The sequence below is a fragment of the Ctenopharyngodon idella genome, chromosome 9, assembly GCF_019924925.1.
Source record: "Ctenopharyngodon idella isolate HZGC_01 chromosome 9, HZGC01, whole genome shotgun sequence".
NCBI classification, from domain to species: Eukaryota; Metazoa; Chordata; class Actinopteri; order Cypriniformes; family Xenocyprididae; genus Ctenopharyngodon; species Ctenopharyngodon idella.
In genome coordinates, this window is record NC_067228.1 from 18,263,522 (window position 1) to 18,277,896 (window position 14,375).

At 35.1% G+C, this 14,375-nt stretch overlaps 1 protein-coding gene across 8 annotated transcripts in view; it reads right to left on the reverse strand.

Moving 5' to 3' along the window:
* Positions 1-10,377: 10,377 nt before the first annotated feature.
* vangl1 (VANGL planar cell polarity protein 1) overlaps positions 10,378-14,375 on the reverse strand; it is a 32,095-nt gene continuing 28,097 nt past the window's right edge. For all 8 annotated transcript variants that reach the window (XM_051906507.1, XM_051906515.1, XM_051906509.1 and 5 more), the window contains 3 exons: positions 13,758-13,893; positions 13,354-13,588; positions 10,378-11,472 (listed from right to left, as the gene is read on the reverse strand). In XM_051906507.1, coding sequence (XP_051762467.1) covers positions 11,212-11,472; positions 13,354-13,588; positions 13,758-13,893 — 632 coding nt within the window. In that variant the 3' untranslated portion in view covers positions 10,378-11,211. The remainder of the gene's footprint in view (positions 11,473-13,353; positions 13,589-13,757; positions 13,894-14,375) is intronic.

Sequence of the window (14,375 nt, forward strand, 5' to 3'; positions counted from 1 at the left end):
TATATACTGTATGTTTTATACATTTAGTTATAAATAGCACAAGCACACCTGCATGTATTAAACCATGCACCAAAAAGCCAATTATAATCTGTCATATCTTAATATAAACTAAGTACTTCAGCCTAACCACTACTCTTCAGCACAGTGGTAAAGCCAAAAACTCACACATACCAGAAACCATTTTAAATTCCAAAAAAATAGAACTTTAAACACTAACAGATCTCCCTCTATATTGATATTGAGCAAAAACCATTTTGAACCATTTTCTTTAGTGGGTGTGCAGGTGAAAGCTTCAGGTTGACTGCTGCAGGGCTTCTCAAGCATCTTTCCAACCATAGACCCTCTTACGTAGCAAAAATATATGGGAATATGGAAATATACTGCAAAATATAATGCGATATATTACATAATATGGGAAACTAGTGCTTATATTTATTCAATGTACTGCAATATATATACATTGACCATGTATGGCTATATATTGATACAATATTTAGACATGAAGACAAAATAGCATTATATGTAAAATTCATAAAGTTTGATCCTTTATTGTGCAAATATATTGCACATACATGTTCCTACATAAATGTGAATGTACGTACACACACATTCACGGAATGAGTTACAGCAGATTTCTAGTTCCCAGGATGCTTTGCTTCTGACTGTTAAAGGAAGGGTTAATGTTAAAATTAAGTGTTATTTCATGTGTTTTGCTCAATATTAATAAAGAGGGAGATCTGTTAGTGTTTAATGTTCTATTATTTTGAAATTTAAAATGGTTTCTGGTACGCCTTAGATTTTGGGGTTACCATTGAAGAGCTGAACAGTGTTCAGCACAATGGTACTAAAAAGGTGCTTGAAAAGTCCTGCAACAATCAACCTGAAACTTTCACTTGCACACCCACTGAAATAAAGTACGGTTGAGCTTGGTCTATATTTGGATGGGAAACCATCTGGTAGCCTAAGTAGTTGCTAAAAGAGGTGTTAGAGAGGCCAGTTGGTCTGATCAACCTGTGGTCTGAGTGGGTCCTAACACCCCAGTACAGTTGCAATAAGTTGTACTGTATAAAGGGTGGCACCCTGGTGTAAAATAATCCATACAGCACATCACATACTGCCCAATGCCCCAGTACAGTCATCATAAACTGTACTGAATAAAGGGTTAAAATAAACCCCAGAAAATAAGGGGTGAAACCCTGGGCCAAAAATAATCCCTACATTAGTTAGTTTCACATTATAAGTGATATAGGAAAAAAAATGAACTGTCGTTAGAATCGTGCAACGAAACAAAACCGACCAACATTGCAATCTCGTAAAGGAATATAACAAACCGTCATTGAAATCTCATAAAGGAACAAAACTGACTGTCACTGAGATCTTGTAATGAAACAAAACTGACTATCTTTGAAATATCGTAACAGAAGAAAACCGACAGTCACTGAAATCACGTAAAAGAACAAAACCGACCGTCCTTGAAATGTCGTAATGAAACAAAACTGATAGTCGTTGAGATCTCGTAAAGGAACTAAACCGACCATCATTGAAATCTTGTAACAAAACAAACCCGACTGTCTTTGAAAGCTTGTAAAAGAACAAAGAAGCAAAACTGATCTTCAATGAAATCTCGTAATGAAACAAAACTGACAGTCATTGAAATCTTGTTAAGGAACAAAACCGACTATCGTTGAAATCTCGTAACAGAAGAAAACTAACCGAGATCCCATAACCAAGCAAAACCGGCCATCATTGAAATCTCATAAAGGAACAGAACCAACCATCACTGAAATCTCATAACAAAACAAAAATTTAAAATTTAAAAATTTGTAAAGGAACGAAACTGACTGCTAGAGGGTATGAATAGACGTCACTTTCCTGCCAGAACGCGCTCCCTCAGCTGGACTGAGTGGCAAAAGAACCTGCTGCATGACTGGATTTAATAGGGGAAACTACGAAAACGCGAGTAAAACAAACGATTACACTAAAGGTTGGGCTCGAAAGTGTTCCTTATGACATGTCAAAGAAACCTAATCCATGGAAATTGGCATGTAGCCAGGAATCGTGTTTCCTGACATTTATATGTGCTTGTTTTCGACGCCGGGGAAATACATAAAGCAAATCTGCCTGTGCACGATTTATATAAATACAATATAGGTAGGTCTAAATCGGAGTGATCAATTAACGTTATATATTTCGTCATATCGTCCAGCTCTAAAACTTGTATAGTTTTTGTCAGTTTATTTAAAAACACCCAATTATGCAGAATATAAGATGGTAAATATTTAATTGATGAGTTGTCAACACAATATATAACAATACAATATATAGGGTATGATTTTACCCCAAAATCCAACATTTTGACACAAAATGATAACTGCAAAACATGTTTCTTTGCCTGGAGTCCAGCTGTTTCTGTGAATTGCAGCGACCTATTTGCTTCTTTTTTCTGTAGCTTTCAGCAGTCTGTAAAAATACATCAGATTTTGTGTCAAAGCTATTTGTACAGTCAGTCGCAAAGCTCTTTCCCGTTTTGGATGTGTTTTGTGTGTTTTCGCGGCATTCACTCTGAAACTCAATGCTGCCACTCAGTCTTTTGCCACTCAGTGGGCGTAACCGCAGTCATAACGGTCGGCGGTGACGTCACGTGCATACCCTCTATTGAGATCTAAAGGAAAAAAACAGACCATCATTGAGATCTCACAAGTCACAACTGAACAAAAGCGACCGTCATTAAGATCTCACAATTGAACAAAACCAAACATTGTACTGATAAAAAGAACCAGAACAGAACCAACCATCACTGAAATCTCAAAACAAAAATTTAGATCCCAAAAACACAACTGTCCTTGAAATCTAGAAAAGGACCAAAATCAACCATCACTGAAATTTCGTAAAGAAACAAAACCTACCGTCATTGAGATCTCATAAAGAAATAAAAGCGACCATCATTGAACTCTCATAACAAAACAAAAAACCAACCATCATTGAAATCTCATAAAGGAACAAAACTGACTATCATTGAGATCTCATAACAAAACAAAACTGACTGTCTTTGAAATCTCGTAACAAAAGAAAACCGACCTTCATTGAAATCTCATAACTAAACGAACCCGACCGTCACTAAAATCTAATAAAGGAACGACACTGACTGTCATTGAAATCTCTTAAAGTAACAAAAGTGACTGTCATTGGAAGATTTCTAATAAAATAAAATAAAATAAAATAAAATAAAATAAAAATTATAAAAATTATAAAAATTAAAATTAAAATATTTTCAAAGGTGGCACACAAAGACATCAAGAATCAGCACATGAATCTCAGCAAAGGTGACAATCAAAAGTGTCATGCCGCAGTGCATGCTGGGAACAATAGTACAAAACTCCTAGCATGAATAAATTATGCAGCTGAATTGTCCTATTATTTTCTTTAATTCTAACTATTTTCTTTTTTTTTTGCTGTCGTTTTTGTTCTGTCATTTAGCAGCTTTTTGTGATCATCAACTCTGGACATTTTGTTATCACCATTGTTGAGATTCACATGCTGATTGCTCATCTCTGTGTTTGTCGTCATGTAGTTTACAATTTTCAAACTGATTTCTGCTGCAGTAAAACAGGTTTTGTAATTCAAGTGTATTAATGGCACAGCACAATTATATTCAAGTGACATCAGTGATTCAGGCATTTCACAACAGTTATAAAACCATCAATAGCTTAAAAAGCATCATTTGATCCCATTTCAGCTTTCTTTGCTATTACAAACATGTTTAGTAAGCACATTATTAGAGCTAAGAGCCTAACTAATGGAAATATGAATCACAATTATGGTGACTTCAAATGAAACAAACATGAGCATTAAACTGTAGATGAATGACAAAAATAAAGTCAATCTGGTTAGTAATATTTAAAGCTGTAATGCAGTTTGTGGAGTTGTTTAATCCTCCTCTGCTGAGATCTGGAGAGATTTAATGTCTTTTATCTTCAGTTTATTTCATCTAAGACTGTGTCTGAGGTCAGTTGTAGCTCTTGTGTTTCTGTTTTTCTCTTTTTTTCTTCTGTCCTTCAGTGATTCTGCTTGTTAAAGTGTTAGCTCACCCAAAAATGAAAATAATGTCATTTATTACTCACCCTCATGTTGTTCCACACCCGTAAGACCTTCGTTCATCTTCAGAACACAATTTAAAATATTTTTGATAAAATCCGATGGCTCAGTGAGGTCTGTATTGCCAGCAAGATAATTAAGACTTTCAAATGCCCAGAAAGCTATTAAAGACATACAGTATTTAAAACAGTTCATGTGACTACAGTGGTTCAACCTTAGTGTAAGAAGCGATAAGAATACTTTTTGTGCACCAAAAAAACAAAATAACGACTTTATTCAACAATATTTAGTGATGGGCGATTTCAAAACACTGCTTCATGAAGCTTCGAATCAGTGGTTCGGAGCGTGTATCAAACTGCAAAAGTCACGTGATTTCAGTAAACGAGGTTTTGTTACATTGTAAGTGTTTCGAAATTTCAATGGTTCACCACTGGGGGGGTGTGCCTTTGGCAGTTTGATACACGCTCCGAACCACTGATTCGAAACAAAACATTTGTAAAGCTTCATGAAGCAGTGTTTTGAAATCACCCATCACTAGATATTGTTGAATAAAATCATTATTTTGTTTTTTTGGCACACAAAAAGTACTCTTGTCACTTCGTAACATTAAAGTGGACCACTGTAGTCACATGAACTGTTTTAAACACATCTTTAGTATCTTTCTGGGAATCTGAAAGCGTTTATTATCTTGCTAGCAATACAGGCCTCACCAAGCCATCAGATTTGATCAAAAACATCTTAATTTGTGTTCTGAAGATGAACAAAGGTCTTATGGGTGTAGAACGACATGAGGGTGAGCAATTAATGACAGAATTTTCATTTTTGGGTGAACTAACCCTTTAACCGGCTTGTTAATGCTAAGATGATTCTATAAATAACATATAAAGATTTTGTGGCTCAAATAATTTCAATTCCGATTTATTTCTTTGCTCTTGGCTGACATGTGGCATGGCCTGCTTGTGGCTCAGATCTGGCAAACAGGAGATGTCCGCCCAAGTGCCATCATTCCACGCCACATGTGGCCCAGATCATCATACCACACATGGCAGATGTGGGCCGGATCTGGGCTGGCACAAAGTTGCTATCTGGGCTTTGACTTTTTTTTTTTCTTTTTTTTTTTATACAGAGCCTGTTTAAGAATTTGGTTCTAATGTCAGGTCTCAATAAAGCTCTTACTTGATGACATATAGGGTGGATTTTAAAAAATGTAAAATAATTTCTTCTTTATATAGGCTAAGTACAAGTCCATAGCACAAATGACAGATAAAGCGTATTTGGTGTAAACATGATGCATCGCTCCAGCAACGGCTGGCTAGGATGAAAAATGAAACATATATTGATTGATCATTATAGTGGTTTTAGAATAGAACCGCGGACTTGGCAACGCTACCTGTGTTTTGATCTATGATCCGGAGATTCTAACCATTTCAGAAGATGCGTAACAGCGCCCCCTACCGTATAACAGTGAAAACACAGCCTACATTCGGTCAATGGAGAGGAAGTATTGTGTCATAAATGACGGAGAATTCAGTCTCTGGGTAAGAAGTAACCTATCCGTTTTCTTTATAAATCAATATTTTCAAACATTGTAAGTTTATAAAGTATTTAATAGGCTACTCAATCAAAAGAGAAAACACAACTACAAGCCAGGTATACATAGAATACTTAGCCTAATTATATTTTTAAGTAGGCCTATATCTCGATCAAAAGATTAAATAGAATATAAGTAGCCTAGGCCAAGTATACTTAGACTTTTTTGTCAGTATCAAGTATATGCCTACTTAAGTGCAATTGTAAGTACACACACACACACACACACACACACACACACACACACACACAACATTATTGCATCTGCAAAGCATCTGTTACACATTTTTCCTGTGTGTTACCGTCAGTGTTTATGACATCGACTGTCCGATTTCTTGACATTTGGGAAGACCTCCCTTGTTCACTAGTTTTCTCGTCTTCTACTTATATTTAGTGCTTCAGCTTAACCTGATATAAAAGCGTGTGTGTGCGATGATCAACTATGATAAACTGCATTTTAAGTAATTTATTTCAAAATCATGAGCGAGCGAGCTTACTCGGATAAACGCCCTTGTTGAAATTGTCATTATTTATTTATTTTTACCGCAAGGTGAAAACGGGCTTCCACAGTTGTATAATTATGAAAGATGTAAGATGAATTTAGGTTTTATTCTATAACATTCACTCTCTGCACCATCCTCTCTGAAGTCTAGTTCACTAGTTCATGGTAGCACAGCGACATCTAGTGTCCCAAAGAAACATCACAATATTATTACTATTGTTCCAAAGGTCTGAGTGATCTAGTTTTTCAGTTCCTTAAAGGGTAGTTTACACACAAAAATTTTTAAAATTCTGTCATAATTTACTCACCCTCATGTCGATCCAAACCCGTAAGACTTTCCTTCAACTTTGTAACACAAATGAAGATATATATATATATATACAAACCCGATTCCAAAAAAGTTGGGACACTGTACAAATTGTGAATAAAAAAGGAATGCAGTAATTTACAAATCTCATAAACTTATATTTTATTCACAATAGAATATAGATAACATATCAAATGTTGAAAGTGAGACATTTTGAAATGTCATGCCAAATATTGGCTCATTTTGGATTTCATGAGAGCTACACATTCCAAAAAAGTTGGGACAGGTAGCAATAAGAGGCCGGAAAAGTTAAATGTACATATAAGGAACAGCTGGAGGACCAATTTGCAACTTATTAGGTCAATTGGCAACATGATTGGGTATAAAAAGAGCCTCTCAGAGTGGCAGTGTCTCTCAGAAGTCAAGATGGGCAGAGGATCACCAATTCCCCCAATGCTACGGCGAAAAATAGTGGAGCAATATCAGAAAGGAGTTTCTCAGAGAAAAACTGCAAAGAGTTTGAAGTTATCATCATCTACAGTGCATAATATCATCCAAAGATTCAGAGAATCTGGAACAATTTCTGTGCGTAAGGGTCAAGGCCAGAAAACCATACTGGATGCCCGTGATCTTCAGGCCCTTAGACGACACTGCATCACATACAGGAATGCTACTGTAATGGAAATCACAACATGGGCTCAGGAATACTTCCAGAAAACATTGTCGGTGAACACAATCCACCGTGCCATTCGCTGTTGCCGGCTAAAACTCTATAGGTCAAAAAAGAAGCCATATCTAAACATGATCCAGAAGCGCAGGCGTTTTCTCTGGGCCAAGGCTCATTTAAAATGGACTGTGGCAAAGTGGAAAACTGTTCTGTGGTCAGATGAATCAAAATTTGAAGTTCTTTTTGGAAAACTGGGACGCCATGTCATCCGGACTAAAGAAGACAAGGACAACCCAAGTTGTTATCAGCGCTCAGTTCAGAAGCCTGCATCTCTGATGGTATGGGGTTGCATGAGTGCGTGTGGCATGGGCAGCTTACACATCTGGAAAGGCACCATCAATGCTGAAAGGTATATCCAAGTTCTAGAACGACATATGCTCCCATCCAGACGTCGTCTCTTTCAGGGAAGACCTTGCATTTTCCAACATGACAATGCCAGACCACATACTGCATCAATTACAACATCATGGCTGCGTAGAAGAAGGATCCAGGTACTGAAATGGCCAGCCTGCAGTCCAGATCTTTCACCCATAGAAAACATTTGGAATGAAAATTGACTATTCCTAAACTTGAGCAACTTGTCTCCTCAGTCCCCAGATGTTTGCAGACTGTTATAAAAAGAAGAGGGGATGCCACACAGTGGTAAACATGGCCTTGTCCCAACTTTTTTGAGATGTGTTGATGCCATGAAATTTAAAATCAACTTATTTTTCCCTTAAAATGATACATTTTCTCAGTTTAAACATTTGATATGTCATCTATGTTGTATTCTGAATAAAATATTGAAATTTGAAACTTCCACATCATTGCATTCCTTTTTTATTCACAATTTGTACAGTGTCCCAACTTTTTTGGAATTGGGTTTGTATATATATATATATATATATATATATATATATATATACATATATTTTTTTTTAATGAAATCTGAGAAATTTCTGTCCCTCCATTGACAGTCAAGCAACCACCACTTTGATGCTTCAAAAAGTTCATAAAGAGATCATAATACTAATCCATTTGAATTAAGCGGTTTAGTCCAAATTTTCTAAAGAGACATGATCACTTTATATGATGAACAGATTTAATTTAGGCTTTTATTCACATAATTAAAAAGACATAATTGTCATTTTTGGGTGAACTAACCCTTTAAAGTGAACATAAAAGGCCTGACTTGAAAACGCTTGGATTCGGCACTCACACTGTGTCCATTGTGGGGACATGATGAAGAAACAAGTGGCAAAAAATCTACTGCAAGTGAATTTGAGTTTTTGTTTTCGCTGTCTTTAAAGGATTTTTACACATACCCACAACATTTGTATTTACTGATGAAAGCAAACTTATAGCTCCCTTATTAATGAAAGCAAACTTATAGCTCAGTTTAACAAATAGGTTACCTGCGAACATTTATGAGTAGCTGGACTGCTGAAAAAAGGTCAAATCAACAATGTCTATATGAGTGCTAAAACACATTTCACTTCACAGGACATTAACAATAGATCCTTAGACAGCCTGTTAAAATTATAGCATTGCTGTTGACTTACCTGATAATAGATACTATCTAGCTATTCACAACAAAGATGGCTCTGATTTAAATGGCAGGATCAACATTATATTTAGGACAGGGACTAAAAAACAAACTAAAAAGAAATATGCTTAACCTAAATTGTTCATTGACATAACAATGACAATCAGCATGTGACAAATGAAAGAGCTGCTTAACTATTCACTATACAAATTTGCCTTCTTGCTCCTTCTTGTCTCACAGTGCATTTCAGACAAATCTAGACAATCCATTTTAATGCAATTCAACTATCCAAAAAGATTTTATATATTTATATCCACAGTGGAAATTATGGTGATTACAGCAATAAAACATTTGCACATGCAGAGGTGTACACAAAAATGATTGTAAACTACATACACTAATAAATAAATATATACATATGGTACAGTTTTAATACATGAAATATTTCATATTTATATTTACATACAGATATATAGATTACGACTCTAAAGACGACAACAAATTCCAATTTGAAAGTGACTAAGAATAAGAATCTACCACAAATCATAACATTTCCTTGCTGAACATATTATGTAAGAAATACCCAACATGTTTGTCCAACATGAAGTAATACACAATTAGGAACTTGTCACAAAATGTCCTGATTTTGATTTGATTTAAGTCTTAGGCCAGAAAACAGTGCCACTATTCATAACACCAAAGATCAAAACACAAAAATGTATATTTGAAAGGGGAAACCTTATTTTAAAATTTTTGTCCAACAAGTTTTTTTTTTCTTTTTCTGGCTCCTCCAAAGGCTTTGATTTACATTGACACAATGAAGCAAAGCACTGACTCTTTGTGACTCTTCTTTAAAGATAATTTGAACATTTCAAAGCTTTTGAGCTTTGCAACAAATTTGACTCACTGTGAAACGAATCAGTTGAAAACCCTCTTGTGCTTCTACTGTTGTTTAAGAGCAACTGAGAGGTTCTGTAGAATCTCTTTTGATACAACCAGGATCTTCAGTAAAATAAATCTGTGATATTTCCCCTTTAGAAATGTGACACTGATGAGTAATATTTGAAACTATTATTTCTGACTCATAATGGGTTATGGCATAGATTGTTGTGCTTAAAGGGATAGTTCACCCAAAAATGAGAATTCGGTCATCACTTACTCCACCTAATGTTGTTCCAAACCTGTATGAATTTCTTTGTTCTGCTGAACACAAAGAAAGATATTTGGAAGAATGTCAGTAACCAAACAGACCTCGCCCCCCATTTACTAACATAGTAGGGGAAAAAAAAATATAGCAGTCAATGGGGGGTGAGATCTGTTTGGTTACTGACATACTTCCAAATATCTTCCTTTTGTGTTCAGCAGAAAAAAGAAATTCATACAGGTTTGGAACAACATGAGGGGGAGTAAATGATGACAGAAGTTTCATTTTTTTGGTGAACTATCCCTTTAACTAATTTCTGACAAACTGAATGGGATGGGTTTGTATGATTAGATAGGACAGAACTGATAATACACAATGAGAAAATATATGCTGTAACAGCTATAAAATGTAGAAATAATATAAAACATAATTGTCCTGTATCATTAAATACAAAAGAAATCCTTATTGGAAAACATCACTAGAGCAGTATAAAAAAAGGCATGACAGGTTTATTTTTTGTTTTTGCTACATAAGCAAAGAAATTTCAAGCTTGGACAAAAACACGGTCAAGAGCAAGGTTTATAAACGTGTTAGGCAGCATTAATGGGCACACAGACGATAAAAAATAAATTAAATGTAAAAATACCTTATTCACAATTTAATTACCACACAAAAAAAGAGGCAAACTAAAAATCACAATTTATTCATCACACAGGAAAGGCTGTTTTCTTCTTGCCATATATTATTCCTTTTTCCAAACATTTAAGAATGGTAAAAATCAAGCAATCCAACAGGCTGAAAATGATCATGTATGTTTGGATATCATGCCACTATTATGGCACTGACAATTCCTACTCCCTAACTGGTGTTTCCGGCCTTACCACGATCTCATGGAATTCCAATATGATGCTCATTTATGTTACAGTCAATTGAAAAAACATACATGCCTCACAAACATAGATATGATAATATCTACTTGCAGAAAGCAAAACTTTATCCGTGATGCCTCAGTCTGATGCTTATCACAGTACGTAATTAGCATTTGCTCTTTGCAAAAAGTAACATACATAGCAGCACAAACACACAATCACACCAGTCAGCACTAGGTAATCGGATACATACAATACAGGTATACATTTTTTTTCTTTTCTTTTTTTTCCTCTTCTGTGCTTGGCAGTAACAAATATTGTATCAAAATACATCCATTATGTAAAATGCCATTTATAAACTGTGAAAAAGTGAAAAAGAATTTCAAACAAAATAGTACTAGTCCAAAATTTACAAGCGTAGAAAACCATATGGACAAAAGCAACTGAATCCATCAGACGGAGGTCTCGGACTGTAGCTGTAGTACAAACTTGTGAGACTTGGGGTGGACGTACTCCTCACTGAGTTTGAGGTGAGGGATAGCTTTGCTGGTGACCACTAAGCTGAAGTCAGATGATTTGAGCTGGAACTCAGAGCCGTGATGGAGGGGACTGGTGACAGACGCCTCGCTGACCAGCGTCCACTGCCGGGTCTGCCAGCACTCTCTCCCGTACTGCAGCGTGGGCCCAGCCATCAGGTAGCTCTCGAGAAATGCCTAACAGGGAACAACAGCATCATGTCTGTTCAGTCATATCTGCTAGTATTTTATAGTGAGCTGATTTGATTAGAATTTGTGAGCAATATTTTAAAATTGATTTTAAATTCCTACAACACCAGTAAAAAGATTGGAGCAAATAATTCAATAGTGAGACAGAGATTTATAGTAATATGCAGTGCAGACAGATCAGTTTAATTGAGAAAGAAATGACCAATCACAATTCAGTATGCAAATATGTAAATATGACATCATCGCTGATGTACACACTGCAACTATGGTAAATAGCTGTTGACGTTTCAGACATTTACTGGAGAAATTCGGAGTGAAAATCGAAAAAAAGACGAAAAACAAAATTTATGCTATATATATATATACACTACCAGTCAAAAGTTTGGAAACATTACTATTTTTAATGTTTTTGAACGAAGTCTCTTATGCTCATTAAGGCTGCATTTATTTCATAATAAATACAGAAAAAACAGTAATATTGTGAAATATTATTACAATTTAAAATTATGGTTTTCTATTTTAATATACTTTAAAATATAATTTATTTCTGTGATGCAAAGCTGAATTTTCAGCATCATTACTCCAGTCTTCAGTGTCACATGATCCTTCAGAAATCATTGTAATATGCTGATTTGATACTCAGTTATTATCAATGTTGAAAACAGTTCTGTTGCTTAATATTTTTTTGGAACCCGTGATACTTTTTTCAGGATTCACTGATGAATAAAAGGTTAAAAAGAACAGCATTTATTCAAAATATAAATCTTTTCTAACAATATAAATCTTTACTATCACTTTTTATCAATTTAACACATCCGTGCTGAATAAAAGTATTAATTTCTTTCAAAAAAAAAGAAAGAAAAAAATTACTGACCCCAAACTTTTGAACGGTAGTGTATATTGTTAGAAAAGATTTCTATTTTAAATAAATGCTGATATTTTTTAACTGTTTATTCATCAAAGAATCCTGAAAAAGTATCACAGGTTATAAAATAATATTAAGCAGCACAACTGTTTCCGACATTGATAATAAATCAGCATATTACAATGATTTCTGAAGGATCATGTGACACTGAAGACTGGAGTAATGATGCTGACAATTCAGCTTTGCATCACAGAAATAAATTATATTTTAAAGTATATTAAAATAGAAAACCATAATTTTAAATTGTAATAATATTTCACAATATTATTGTTTTTTCTGTATTTATTATGAAATAAATGCAGCCTTAATGAGCATAAAAGGCTTCGTTCAAAAACATTAAAAATAATAATGTTTCCAAACTTTTGACTGGTAGTGCATATTATTCAGGAAATGTATGTAACATTAAGAGTAAATCAAAAAATGTTTCCAAAAAAGTTGTTACACAAACTAAATTATTTAACTGAGATTTTTTTTGTGTTGAAAACAAACATGCACAACTGGTTCATATAACAACACAGGGCTAGTAAAAATTCACAAATTGCTAAAAATACAGTAGCTGGTGATTTTTTGTTAAAATATGTGTTGTTCTGAAGATAAACAGCCAACAGCTCAGCTATTTGGATACTACTGCTCTCATGAAATATAATTATATTTTATTCTAAATGTTATTCGTAATTAGAGGCTTCTGAAAATATTTAGTTTATATGTGAGGTTATGTTTGTTGATGTTATAACTTATGAAGTCATGCCCATTTACAGAAGTGAATGACTTAAAATCAATAAAGCTTATATAGATTGTGCACAAGTGCTCATGACTCCTGTTACAGGCGCTTGAATCATATATTTGAAGACATTTTTTGGTGGTGTCAAATGGGAGAAGTCTAGATTCATGTCACAAACACTGTTTCTGACTCTTGTGTGAGAAAGCGTGTCTGTGTGTCTCACCTTTGGGGTCATGTTGTTTGTAATGCAGAACGCCAGGTGGGCCTGAATGCTGTCCATGCTGTGGCAGTGTTGCTGGCGGGTGGTGCGCAGATATTTCTGCAGTGCTCGAGCCATGGAGGGGAAGATGGCCTGCGCTGCCTCACGTGGATCCATCTCATCTCCCGGCGGCTTCTTTTTCTCCTCCTCCTGCAGCCGTCTAACATGTGTGAACGCCTCCTCTACAGCCACCACCAGCCTAGAAAACATTGCATATTAAGTTGCAGTAGTTTCATTATAACCACAACTCTATTTTAAATATATGTGATATCTACTGTATATCACAATTTAACATTTATGTTCTGGTATCACTTATATCACTCATACTTGTTGTTCCACAAACTCTGTCACTCTATTGTTTCTCTTACCGTGCTTTGCGCTTTCGGACTCTTCTATCATGCTCAGCTTCCTCGTAGTACAGCTCATTGTGGCTGGTGTCTCTCTGTCGGGCGGCAGCTGCTATTTTAGCCCGAGACTGAGCGGTTGCAGCATCGCTTCCAGCACCTGGAAAGACAAAGATCAGCATTATCAGAGAGAACAGATGCAAGTACAATTCAATATACTAAGAAAAACTACTAAAAACCATCTTGACATTGTTCACTAACACAAGAAAAACAAATACCTTTCACAAACTGACCCATTGCTAAGTCTGTCAAGCTTTTATACATTATTACCAAAAGTTCTACTATGGGTGTCATGCAAATTCCTATCAAACTTGGATCCCAAGGAGATCGTAATGCCTGATCAAAAATACAAGCCACATCATCCTGTGGCAGATCATCATATAAATGTGTAATTTAACTGCCGTAATAATTAAAAAACACTTTCATAAGGGATAATACAGTACATGTGTTTTAAATAGTCTGAATATTATACAATATTGATGAATGAAACAAAAACCAAGATGCCAGCAATGCTTTAGGTTAATTTAATTCACCAATCTAATCACTAATTTATTTATTTATTTATTTTTTACATCCAGTCAT